Source organism: Lepidochelys kempii, chromosome 19 (genome assembly GCF_965140285.1).
Source record: "Lepidochelys kempii isolate rLepKem1 chromosome 19, rLepKem1.hap1, whole genome shotgun sequence".
NCBI classification, from domain to species: Eukaryota; Metazoa; Chordata; order Testudines; family Cheloniidae; genus Lepidochelys; species Lepidochelys kempii.
In genome coordinates this window covers 18,691,205-18,704,409 of record NC_136398.1, presented here as the reverse complement: position 1 = coordinate 18,704,409, position 13,205 = coordinate 18,691,205, and the positions used below count along the sequence as shown (strand labels likewise).

At 42.4% G+C, this 13,205-nt stretch overlaps 1 protein-coding gene across 2 annotated transcripts in view; it reads right to left on the bottom strand.

Annotated features, from left to right (window-relative positions):
- Positions 1–1,023: 1,023 nt before the first annotated feature.
- STX12 (syntaxin 12) overlaps positions 1,024–13,205 on the bottom strand; it is a 30,185-nt gene continuing 18,003 nt past the window's right edge. Inside the window, exons 4-9 of one of the 2 annotated variants that reach the window (XM_073317928.2) lie at positions 7,881–8,018; positions 6,796–6,839; positions 5,542–5,647; positions 4,908–4,980; positions 4,584–4,666; positions 1,024–2,256 (exon numbers count right to left, since the gene is read on the bottom strand). In XM_073317928.2, coding sequence (XP_073174029.1) covers positions 2,059–2,256; positions 4,584–4,666; positions 4,908–4,980; positions 5,542–5,647; positions 6,796–6,839; positions 7,881–8,018 — 642 coding nt within the window. In that variant the 3' untranslated portion in view covers positions 1,024–2,058. Of the gene's footprint in view, positions 2,631–4,583; positions 4,667–4,907; positions 4,981–5,541; positions 5,648–6,795; positions 6,840–7,880; positions 8,019–13,205 lie in introns of both variants that reach the window. The other variant, XM_073317929.2, reaches the window with a different exon arrangement.

The window sequence follows — 13,205 nt, the reverse complement described above, 5'->3', positions numbered from 1 at the left end:
CTGCAACCAACCACAGAAAAAGGAAGCTTGGATACTAAACACTTAAGTAGTAGCAAAGGCTACAGCTTTCTAGACTGTTCTGAAACTGCAGCAACCATGGCATATCCCCCAGTGTGGAAACATACAGAGGCCACTTTGAAAAGCAGCAGTTTGTTTTCATACATGGGCCCACCACACTGAAGAGTCACTTCCCAATCATCAATACTGCATAGATAACACACTGTCCATGGAGGAGGCAAAGTCTTGGATTGTTTAGTAGCAATACCTGATGATGTAAGGAGCAGCATGCACTGATGTCTCTTGCCTCTTAAGTCAGAAAGGGTGGGATGAGCTCTCCCAAGAGTATTTAGAAGACAGTGATGCTCTGCGGATCTTTCAATGTACATGATACAATCACAGAACTGGAAGGGACCTCGAGAGGTCATCTAGTCCAGACCCCTGCACTCATGGCAGGACTATTATCTAAACTGTTCAGTGACAGGCCAAGTTCAGTTTACTTTTAACTGAAGTGTAACTAACAGTTTCAGCATGGAAATCTTGTACACCACATAAATGTGAGTTATTGCTCACTTTAGATTACCTTTAACTACATTAAAGATCTAGCACTACAGAAATGAACAGTGGAAGTGCCATGAGTAAGAGTGGTTGGAATAAGAAAAGGAGGACTTGTGGCACCTTAGAGACTAACCCATTTATTTGAGCATGAGCTTTTGTGAGCTACAGCTCACTTCATCGGATGCACATCGGATGCATCCGATGAAGTGAGCTGTAGCTCACAAAAGCTCATGCTCAAATAAATGGGTTAGTCTCTAAGGTGCCACAAGTCCTCCTTTTCTTTTTGCGAAGACAGACTAACACGGCTGTTACTCTGAAACCAGTGGTTGGAATGAAGACAACCTTCTACCCTACCTAGAAAGGTCAGCTTCAAGAAACATGTTTTGAAGCTTTAGTGAATAAGTATCATTTTCTCCAGCATAAGGAGTTTGTCTACTTCAAACTGTATGAGAAAGACGATTGATCAAAGACTTTTTAAAATGTTTATTGACAGTTATTGGATGGAAGGATGGTGCAATAGTGCAAAAAATTGTGCAATTATGACAACACATTCCCTCTGCAGTTTTCACATTTAGTTTAGTATTTTAACTAAGACAGACATGGAATAAAGATTAAATACAAAATGGGCCAGTATGTTGCAGTTAACCACACAATGATGAGCTTTAGCTACAATCTTATTTTTCCATCAGTGCATTTCAGTTCAGAGCCACGTTGAGGAATGGGGGTAGCAGGTAAGCGCTATCCAGCCCTGTTACAGAACACTAAGTAGAACCAGAGATCTCTTCCACAGAAAGACTTAGTCAAGCAATACCCTTTGCCAACCTAAAACTACTGCTGAGCTACTAAACCAAATTTTTTATCCCTTATGAACAGAAGGTCGAGTGTTAGATGTACAGGACTGGGAGTTGTTCACAAAACGCATACCACCTGCTCTAGTACCAGTTCCACACTGCTAACTAGCAACAGCTTTTCAAGGGTCATTTCTAAACAATTCAGTTCGGCCTAATGCAAACTAGAAAGAAAGTTCAATAAACCCTTGGGCTCAGTTTCCAACCTTGAACGGCTCTCTCCACCACCATTAAAAATGTGAAGTTGTCACACTGACTAGTTAAAAACTAAATGGGTAGTTACAGATTTTAGGGTTGCCTATGCCACAGGGCATTTCAATAGCAATTTTTTAATTCTACACGAGTGGTGGGGGTGCCGAGTGGGAAGATTTAAGTGTTTGAAAACAGTGAGCCACCAGCTATAGTCTCACTGGGGAAGAATATATTGTTAGAGAATGTTATGTTAAATGCTGCATTGTCACCACAAACACGGATGTGAAAAAACCCACCACCAAACATTAATAAAAACAGTTACAATTCTCTATAGACTAAACTGATCGGTCACTGAGCCCACTAGCGGTTCCAACTTCAGCACTCATGCATTTTAATCCTTACCATTCAAAGATGTAATGGTAAAGTTTCTTTAGAAGAATTAAGAGCTATGGCCACCTGGAGACTAATCAAACCATGGGGCAAATATTAGAGATTTTAGGAATTGGTGAGTCAAGGTAAAGTGAGAATCAGCATTGTGCACTCTTTGGAAGTAATTCCTATTTGCATCACTCCTATGAAGTCTAACTATACAGATAAACATGTTAGAAGAATTGTAGTGCCACTTGTCCAAAACAAGACATCTCCAATTACTGATCACATTCTTCGAGGTACAGTTGGGACGGAGTAATCACAATACAGAAAGCAAAAAAATACAAAATAGTTTAGTTACATAAAGCAATAGATTTGTACATAAACTGATAAATACTGTCTCCATTGTGCACTAATTCCAAGTACTAGTTATCTGCATGTTAGTTTCTAAATCTATTACTAGAGGACATTCTGGTTTGTGCTCTCTCAAGGTGGTCAATTCATTTCCAAGACTAGTCAGCCTGTTTTCCCAGGGGAAAACTCTGCAATGAAATTAGACTCCTTATGAGGACTTCATTTTGTTGCCTGCCAGGTAATGAGTCCTAAGATTACAGAAGCCACAGCAAGGCCAAGAATCAGGATGCAGATCTTCTTACGAGATTTCTTCTAATGAAAGAAATAGAACAAAAAATATTGACACTAAAACAGCAGATGACAGAAGACTCAATGAGTTTGGCTAATTACAGAGTTCTGGACAGGAGACAGCACGGAAAGTTGAAGCACAGCACGTGTAACCTGACTCAGGAGGAGAAGGGAAAAAAATTCCCAGAGAACAGATTACACTTTGTTTAAATCAGAGTAGGATAATGTGCTCAAACCAAAAATGCTCAGTACTAACAGCATAAAGAACTAGGAGGTAATGCAGTCAGAGCATGGTTGGACTCAACTCCTGCTGCTGGCAAACAAGAGTGAGCCGTACTTGAAGCTGGCTGAAACAATAGCGGAGAGTGAGCGAGCTTGTGTTTTAAAATGATAGAACACACCAGCACGATTTCTACAGAAGTCATACCCTTCCCAGCTGTTAGGATTCTTTGAGGGCATCAATAAGGCATGATCAAAGACTAACCAATTTACCTGTGTATTGCGCCTCCCCTTGTGTGCCTGAAATGGCTGTTACAAGAAGCTTCTTGGAACTATGCAAATGAATTGTGGGTGAATTCATCACCCACAATTTCTGCTCTTTGAAGTAATGGCCTCTGCTCTCTGCGTTATACTCTATCCCCATCCTGACCAGGAGGCTTGTAATATACCCAGTCATGACCACAGACATGCAGCTGTTTTACAGTTTACCCACAGCAGCGTTGTAGAGTCTCATTTGCCTTGGGAAACTCCCTACTGTGTCTAGGTAAGCATGACCAACGCCTACAACGCATGCAGACTCTAAACTCTTACGTTGGAGAGTCCAGCCCTGGTGTTGGTGAAATTGTGAAGAAGTCCCAAGGCACAATGATATCGCAAGCTGCTGGATGGCGAGAGCAGCTGCTGTTCTGTTGGAGTGGAAGCTCCAATGCCTTAGTTCAGGCCGAGAACGAACAGAGGAACAGCTACCACCACTAGTACTGGCCCTTTTCCTTCCTCACAGCTGAAGCCAGGACCAGACCATTGCTGCTCCACTGCACCGTAGCCTCCTCTTACCCATCTCCATACGTCTCCTCCCCTGGCCCAAGCATGCCCAGTTCCTTAGCCATAGTCTTCTCTACACAAGGGAGCAGCTGAAGCAAAACCGGAGTCCTGCCACAGGCTCTTGAACTGCAAGCGCGGCAGGCTGGAGGAGAGGTGCATGGCATCAAGCCAACCCTAGAGATCTAATCAAAGTGGCCAAAAAGCTGCTGAGAGAGATCTGGTGGGTCAGGAAAAAGAACTGATGACTATTCGGGTGCAAGAGGAAGAATGGACGAGTGGGTGGTGACCAAGTAGGCTGGGGGGGAACTGAGGAGAAAATGGCAAGATGATGCAAGTCAAGGCATGTGGCGGGACACTATGTCAAGGGGTAGGTGGGAGAGAGATCATCTGTTAAGTTTTTTGTGAATGGGGTTGTGTGTGTTCATATATATGTTAAGTATTGGGTAGTAAATTTTTGCCCAGGCTGGTAAACTCTCAGATTTACTGTATCAGTCTGAAGATCAGACTTGTGATGTTTCCACTGTAACACAATAACCTGCCTTTGCTAAGGAATGGTCTCCATTATCTTTTAATATGTGTTTTTGTTTAAAAATGCAGTATTGAAGACAAAACCCAGCAGCTACCTTCAGCTATTCTCCAGGTCTATGCACCCCACCTTACATCCCCTGCATGATGGAGCAGGCTGAGTAGAAGGGTCCCAAAGAGAACCCAACAGTTAATTTCTAGTATCTTATTAAACAAGCCAAATAGTACATGTGGCTGCATCTGTTCCTGGAGATGGAGTTCATTAGAAGAGTCAGTCCCACCTCAGCCCCTGCTAGCTGTGTGAGAACTTGCCTTACTGGTTGCAGGAGTGGGTATGTTTGCCTTGTTCCGTGCAATATGGTGATAGCACCGGTCAATATGTATGCTAGTGCCAAGCACACAAGAGTTTACCTGATAATAAGCAGCTCTCTGTAACTGTTCACTGGCTCTTTCCACGTGCACTTCTGAACTTTCCACATTTGCTTCTATGCTATCTACACAAGTGTAAAGGGAGAGAACTCAAGTTATATTAAAAAACAATTCAGAACTGCAGAATTAAAGATTAACAGATTATGCTACCATATGGCATTTATATAGAATAGCTGCAATGGTTTAAATCAGCCACTCTCAGTTTTTCCATATACATTGAATTTAAAATGTGGAATAAGTGTAGAATAAAGCCAGATAAAAGAGAGGAGTTCTATTTCAGGGCATCTGTTGGCCAAGTGTACTTACCAATCATGTCTCCTTGATCGTGAATCATCATAGCTAAATCCTTAAATATCTGATTGACATCCAAAATGTCTGCCTGAAGACAACAGTTCAGTCAATAACAGTTTGACAAGTTACAACAGGTATAGATTATATTTTTCCAAAGCTAGTTTCTTCTTTGCTTAAAGGTCCATCTCAGGAATACTGCCCAAGGCTTAACAGACTAAACACCCTCTATAAAAAAATTCTCATCTTTGGAGCATGATGGGTGCTGGAGGGACCTCCATACAGCCCTCTTCAGCTAGAAGGAGGGTCATAGAATATCAGGGTGGGAAGGGACCTCAGGAGGTCACCTAGTCCAACCCCCTGCTCAAAGCAGGACCAATCCCCAATTTTTGGTCCAGATCCCTAAATAGCCCCCTCAAGGATTGAACTCACAATCCTCGGTTTAGCAGGCCAATACTCAAACCACTGAGCTATCCCCCCGCCCAGGTCACTCACCTAAGCATCAGCATCTCTAGAAGGAGCTCTGAGCCCACTGAACTCCCAGCTCTCTTGATCCCTCCCCACAAACAGATGAGCCTAGAGCACATTACCTGGCCCTTTTATTTAGGTTCCTTTGCTAACAGGGCTGCAAATGATAGGCTCTAGAGCTCACCTCCAACTGCCTGATTGCCGTTTCCCTCTCTTTAATGAGTTCAAGGTCCTGTTCAGTTATTGCTACATCTTCTTCTTGAGACTGCATTTGATTCCAGTCTTCATTACTGCAGAAACAACACAGACTAAGAGCCTGTTCCTCCCGAGCAGCAGATACTTCCACTCCCCATTCAGGTCACAATGCCAATGAGTTATAGAAAGCTTCCTCCAGGGACAAAAACCAAATCAGGAGTGGATTTAAACCTTTAGTACAGGTAGATAGATTCTGGTATTATAGTTGTACTTAGAGACAAACTGGACTAGTGATGACAGGTTACGGAAAGGATGAAGATTGGGTTTTGCATGAGGATACTTCAAAATCTCAGTAAAGAAACTAAAAGTTGGTCTGTGTAGGAAGCTTTGTTCTAAAATGTAAGTATTCCTTACAGCTATATACTGGGAAACTTTGAATTTCCTATTGTGCTTGGGGCTGTGTATTGTTTATAAGGCACCCAAAGAACAAAAGGCACAGATGGAAGTCTTTATGGAAGGCAACCTGCAAGCATGTTGTTTTGAGTACTAGGCAGAGAATGCTGTGCCTGGGTCTGAGCTGAAGGATACCTACTGGATGCATGGCATTGGAGGTTAAAATAAAGCCCTTGGTATTTTAGTCCACTACCCTATCAAGAACAACTGCAAACAAAAAACAAACACCAACAGAGATATTAAAGCAAGTCAGTTGTCCCCACCCCCAAAATTACCTGCACCCTGGAGAGACAGCATTAGTAATATCATTGTGCAGGCTAGGCACTACTATGGACAAACCAGCAAGTGCAACAACACAACACCCTATTTTCACACATTTAGGATGAGAAGGTGTCCTCCTGCTTCTCCACTCAAGGGTAAATACTTTGGAAAGCTGTACCAAGATTCCATGTCCGAGTTAGTGCACAACCCTCCGGCAGTTTTCACTAGCTAATAAGTTTCAAGACTTCAGAGTGCCAAAATACATTAAGAGATGCTAATTATCTATGGGAGGGCCAACAGCCAACATGTGAAGTAGCCTAGTTTTGAAATAGTTAAATGTTTGGAAGCTGTGTACCACCACAATAAAACTACATACGGAAATGTTTTATATGGTGTAGGAATTGGGTTTCCTGGACTCTATGCACTGAGTTCAGTGATAATGCTGCATTAATGCAGTTTCTTGTATTGTTAATTACACATAGACAGAAGTGATAAAATGCACCCCAGGCGTGCAAAGGGTAGTTGTTACCTATCAAATGAGACCAGCTGCTCCTCTTTGAATCTCTCATCAGTCTGGAAGAGAGGAATGGCTCATTACTGTCACAAACTGCAGGCATCATGGACACAGGCAACCACAGCAAGGTAGGACTCTTACTATGTGGAGCTGAAGAGTTGTAACATACTAGTGTGAGTACCTTTAAGATACTTGCATTACTTTGGTTTTTAGACATAAGCTACAGGGGCACTGCAAGTCAGATGCAACTGAAAGAGCCCCCCTAAAAAGTCTGCTTAAGTCCTTTGTAATTGTTTGTCAATTCCTTTATCCACATACAAGAAGCGTATTGGTGCATTTACTTCTAGAGCCATCAGCCCATAAATAAGGGATTATGACAAACTTCAGCAAGGGGCCAGAATTACGAATCAATATTCCAAGAGGATTAGACAAAGCAGGGGAGGAAGTGGGCAAGAGGGATTGAAAAAAATGATTTGGTTGTCCATTTTATTAGGAATGCTTTTTAGTAATCACAGGGACTTACAAGAGACAGAGACAATATCACCAGAACAGGATTTAACCAACCATGGAGAGGAAGAAAATTGGAAACTGCACTGAGGAAGCAGTTGGACAAAGGGGGCTCAAGGGAAGGGGAAAAGAGATATGGAGAGTGTGTCTGCCAAGAGGCAGCTCAAGGACGGACAAAATTTAAGAGGTCTTTTTGGAGAGCTATAGGCCAGTGCTGACAGTCTTATTGCAGGCCTACCAGCTGTGCTTTGGTTCCCCTCTCCACATATCTGCACATACCTGACTTTCCTCCTCCTCCACTATTGTGAGCAGGCAAGGCACTGAGAGACTTTTGGCCTTCTGTGCTACAGAATACAAAGAGCTAGTACACAGACACTGCTCAGTGACAGTGCAGACTGACAGTTATGAAGTCTGCAGCCACGCATACATACAAGCTGATAGATCTCAGTAGTTTGGTGCCCACCTCCCTCAAAATACAAACATACACATTTTCGTTTGTCACAGAAGTCCAAAAATTTGAGTGAAAGGTGCCTTTGTAATAAAGACTTCAGAGCTCGCTGAGCTCACTATACAACTCCTCTTAAAATACTTACCGAGAGACGAGAGCCAGCCCGTGCCCTGGCTACAGTCTCCTTCTCCTTCTCAGACACTCTTCTCTGCACTGCCTGGAAGTTATTTAAGGCTGCAGAGAAGTCATTCATTAAACGCTCCTTCTGCAATTTCTGTTGGCGCTAAAGAATTGAAATAAGATAACTAGTTATTCAAATATCTACTGACGAGACAATCCACAAAGCACGGAACTTCAGGAGGCCCCTATCTCCAGTGTTCAGACAGATTACCCAGTCCAGCCCTTGCCAATGACAGATCATTCCCTACCGTGGAGTTCTCTAGTTTGCTCTAGTCTAGTTTTAAATTTAGAGAGCGAGGAGACTTTTCTGCAGACAATTCCAGAATCTAGTACATTGCAACCCATTATTCCTAGTCATACCACATATACTTCACTAAATCAGCCAGTCTCCTTAGGTTAACAAGCTTCAGACACCTGAAGGCTTAAGTCCCCTGCAGATCCCTCAGTAACTCATTTAGTCAAATTAGAAGAATTTAACCCCATCTTTTCCTGGTAAGGGAATCCTACAAAAGCTGGGGGATGATCAGCAACTTTCTTCACGTTCCCTCTACTTTGTCAATATTTCTTTTAATATGGAATAGTGTGTTCCCTATGTGGTTACAACAGAGCTGTACATGGGGACTGACCTTCCTGTTCCATAAACTGCCTCTATGCAGCCCTGGGCCTGGTTTACTTAAAATTTAGGTCAACATAGCTACTTCATACATCACTCAGAAGTGTGAAAATGTCACATCATTAAGAGCCATAGCTACACCGACTTAACCCTTGCTGTAGACGTGGCTAGGCTGATGGAAGAATGCTTCCGTTGATTTAGCTATCACTGTTCGGGGAGGTGGATTTAATACAGTGATGGAAAACCCCCTCCGTCGCTGTAGGAAGCGTCCACACTTCAGCACCGTAGCTGTGCTGCTGTTGCATCCATAATGTCGACAAGCCCCTAGCGTGCTGCATCATCCACAATACAAGATTGCATCTAGTTTGCAGCCTGTTATCCCTTCATCTCGTGGGATCACTGCTTTCCTTGTCTGTGTTTCAGCTTGTTTTTCTCCAGATTTATTAGCTACATTTCCCTCCAAGGCCAGTCTCATTTTACTTTTTCCATATTTCTCGTATTTGTTTAGTTTGGTTGATTTCTGTCCTCATTAGGGTTGAGCTCTTCCCTTTTTGGTATCATGCACTAGTTTCATTGAACGTGCCACGCATGCCCCTCTTCCAGCTCATTAAGGATGTTAACTAAGATCAGGGCAGATGTGTGTGGTACCCACTGAACAGGTTTCCTATAACTTGAAACAGTACTGTTTATCACCCAATTTATGATCCTTCAGTCAGCTCTTATCCACATTTCAACATTCCCATTAAGCAAATACGAATAATTTTTCAAACAGGTTCATGAGAAGGCATTTGATTCAGTAGCATAATCCAATAATGCCTGTTCAGACAGTTAAAAATTGCAGCCCTTTCTTCTGGGAAGAATCTTGCCATACTCATTCAGGCTTTCATGAACTCTTGGCTGGGTTGCTGCAAAGTAATTATTGGCACTTCCAGCAAGAGACATTCATACATTGCAACTATTACTCCATATGTAGGGCCCTACCAAATTCACAGTCCATTTTGGTCAATTTCATGGCCACAGGATTTTAAGAATCGTAAATTTCATGATTTCAGCTATTTAAATCTGAAATTTCACAGTGTTGTAATTTTAAGGATCCTGACCCATAAAAAAGTTGTGGGGAGGGGGTCACAAGGTTATGGGGGGCGGGGGTTGCAGTACTGCTACCCTTACTTCTGTGCCGTTGCTGGCAGGGTGCTGCCTTCAGAGCTGGGTGCCCGGCCAGCATCTGCCGCTCTCCAGCCACCCAGCTCCCAAGGCGCAGAAATAAGGGAGGCAATGCTGAATCCCTCTAAAATAACTCGCAATCCCCTCGCAAATCCCTTTTAGATTTGGACCCCCAATTTGAGAAACGCTGGTATCCTCCGTGAAGTCCGTATAGTATAGGGTAAAAGCACACAAGAGACCAGATTTCACAGGCAGTTACGCGTTTTTCATGGCCGTGAATTTGGTAGGGCCCTATTCATATGGCAGCATAACTTGTCAAGGACTTCTTGTCCACTAGACGGAAACTGAATTGCACATGTTGAATGACTATACAAAGCATGGATTTTCAGTCTTACTTACAATGGTATTTAAGCCTTTAAATAAAGGATCAGGTTGAGGCAACATCTGCTGCCCCATATCCACAGCAGATTATCCTGTAACGGCATTTTGAAGACAAGATTTTCCTTCACTGAGCACTCTTCCCATGGATATGCCTCAGCACATGAGCATCACCCCTGCAGTCAAGGCTCAAAACAGCATCCTTTATCACTGAATTTAGCAGGAGAGAGCTTGGGGCTTACCTATTTAAGGTTTATATTTTGTTTATTCCAGGCCTGTCTTCTTAGTTTCTAAGGAGATGTGTCACCTTTTGTTGTGTGTTAGAGACGCGAAACCTTTGGGCAGGGAATCTCATAAGATGACAGCTTCCCACTACCTTTCCCCGGAAAGGCAAGGGGATTCAAATGCACATTAGAATTATAAAGAGACTTGATGTTGGCCAACAAATGGTCTACTATGCAGCATTTTGGTACAATTTTGCATTGCCTATAATTTAGCTTCTTCACCACAGTCAGCTATCCCTTACAGCAAACAGTATCTGAAAAGCCATTTAGAAGCTAAGTAACAGTTCTGAATACACAGCCCAATTGTATTTTGATGCTATAGCACTGCCATAAGGCCAGGGGAGAGTGGGCGAAGGGCAGAGCCACCATATAGCAATACTGAGCCCCTTCTCCAAGCAGCTCTGCAACATGAGTGTAAGAATGGCTATATTGGGTCAGACCAAAGGTCCATCCAGCCCAGTATCCTGTCTACCGACAGTGGCCAATGCCAGGTGCCCCAAAGGAAGTGAACCTAACAGGTAATGATCAAGTGATCTCTCTCCTGCCATCCATCTCCACCCTCTGACAAACAGAGCCTAGGGACACCATTCCTTACGCATCCTGGCTAATGGCCATTAATGGACTTAACCTTCATGAATTTATCCAGTTCTTTTTTTAAACCCTGTTATAGTCCTAGCCTTCACAACCTCCTCAGGCAAGGAGTTCCACAGGTTGGCTGTGTGTTGTGTGAAGAAACACTTCCTTTTCTTTGTTTTAAACCTGCTGCCCATTAATTTCATTTGGTGGCCCCTAGTTCTTATATTATGGGAACAAGTAAATAACTTTCCCTTATTCACTTTCTCCACACCACTCATAATTTTATATACCTCTATCATATTCCCCCTTAGTCTCCTCTTTTCCAAGCTGAAAAGTCCTAGCCTCTTTAATCTCTCCTCATATGGGTCCTGTTCCAAACCCCTAACCATTTTAGTTGACCCTTTCTGAATGTTTTCTAATGCCAGTATATCTTTTTTAAGATGAGGGGACCACATCTGTACGCAGTATTCAAGATGTGGGTGTACTATGGATTTATATAAGGGCAATAAGATCTTCTCCATCTTATTCTCTATCCCTTTTTTAATGATTCCTAATATCCTATTTGCTTTTTAAACTGCCGCTGCACACTGCATGGACGTATTCAGAGAACTATCCAGGATGACTTCAAGATTTTTCTCCTGATCAATTGTAGCTAAATGAGCCCCCATCATATTGTATGTATAGTTGGGGTTATTTTTTCCAATGTGCATTACTTTACATTTATCCACATTAAATTTCATTTGCCATTTTGTTGCCCAATCACTTAGTTTTGTGTGATCTTTTTGAAGTTCTTCACAGTCTGCTTTGGTCTTAACTATCTTGAGCAGTTTAGTATCATCTGCAAACTTTGCCACCTCACTGTTTACCCCTTTCTCCAGATCATTTATGAATAAGTTGAATAGGATTGGTCCTAGGACTGATCCTTGGGGAACACCATTAGTTACCCCTCTCCATTCTGAAAATTTACCATTTATTCCTACCTTTGTTCCCTGTCTTAACTAGTTCTCAATCCATGAAAGGCTCTTCCCTCTTATCCCATGACAACTTAATTTACATAAGAGCCTTTGGTGAGGGACCTTGTCAAAGGCTTTCTGGAAATCTAAGTACACTATGTCCACTGGATCCCCCTTGTGCACATGTTTGTTGACCCCTATCAAAGAACTCTAATACATTAGTAAGACATGATCTCCCTTTACAGAAACCATGCTGACTTTTGGGCAACAATTTATGTTCTTCTATGTGTCTGACAATTTTATTCTTTACTATTGTTCCAAGTAATTTGCCTGGTACTGACGTTAGACTCACCGGTCTGTAATTGCCAGGATCACCTCTAAAGTCCTTCTTAAATATTGGCGTTACATTAGCTATCTTCCAGTCACTGGGTACATTAGCTGATTTAAAGGACAGGTTACAAACCATAGATAATAGTTCCACAATTTCACATTTGAGTTCTTTCAGAACTCTTGGGTGAATGCCATCTGGTCCCAGTGACTTGTTACTGTTAAGTTTCTTAATTAATTCCAAAACCTCCTCTAGTGACACTTCAATCTGTGACAATTCCTCAGATTTGTTACCTACAAAAGCCGGCTCAGGTTTGGGAATCTCCCTAACATCCTCAGCCCTGAAGACTGAAGCAAAGAATTCATTTAGTTTCTCTGTGATGACTTTATCGTCTTTAAGTGCTCCTTTTGTATCTTGATCGTACAGGGGCCTCCCTGGTTGTTTAGCAGGCTTCCTGCTTCTGATGTACTTAAACATTTTGTTATTACCTTTTGAGTTTTTCACTAGCTGTTCTTCAAACTCCTTTTTGGCTTTTCTTATTACATTTTTACATTTAATTTGGTGGTTTTTTCATTTAATTTTTAATTTAATTTACATTTAATTTGGCATTTAATTTGCAAGTTTCTGGTAAGAAGCTGGAGAAATCTGGAGCTGGAACAGGCCTTCTGTTTCCTCTGGGTATGTCAGCCTGCTACAAAACCAGCACCCATGGCTTTCTACGGCTTGCAGGATCCAGATAGCTAGGGAAAGTTTCCATGCAGGGTTTACCAAACCAGCAGTCTGCAGAGCACTTCCTGATGGCCTGCAGAGAGTTGGCTGGTCACACAGTACTGGTTTCTCTTCCATTTTTCCATCTACTAAACTACAGCGGGACAGCAAAAGATGCATTACATGGAAAGTGTGAGGAAAACCATGTACACAATTGCTGTATTTACCACTGGGATGTTAGCTTGCTCAATGGGAGGGAGAAGTGGTCTGTACTGTGGTATGCAAG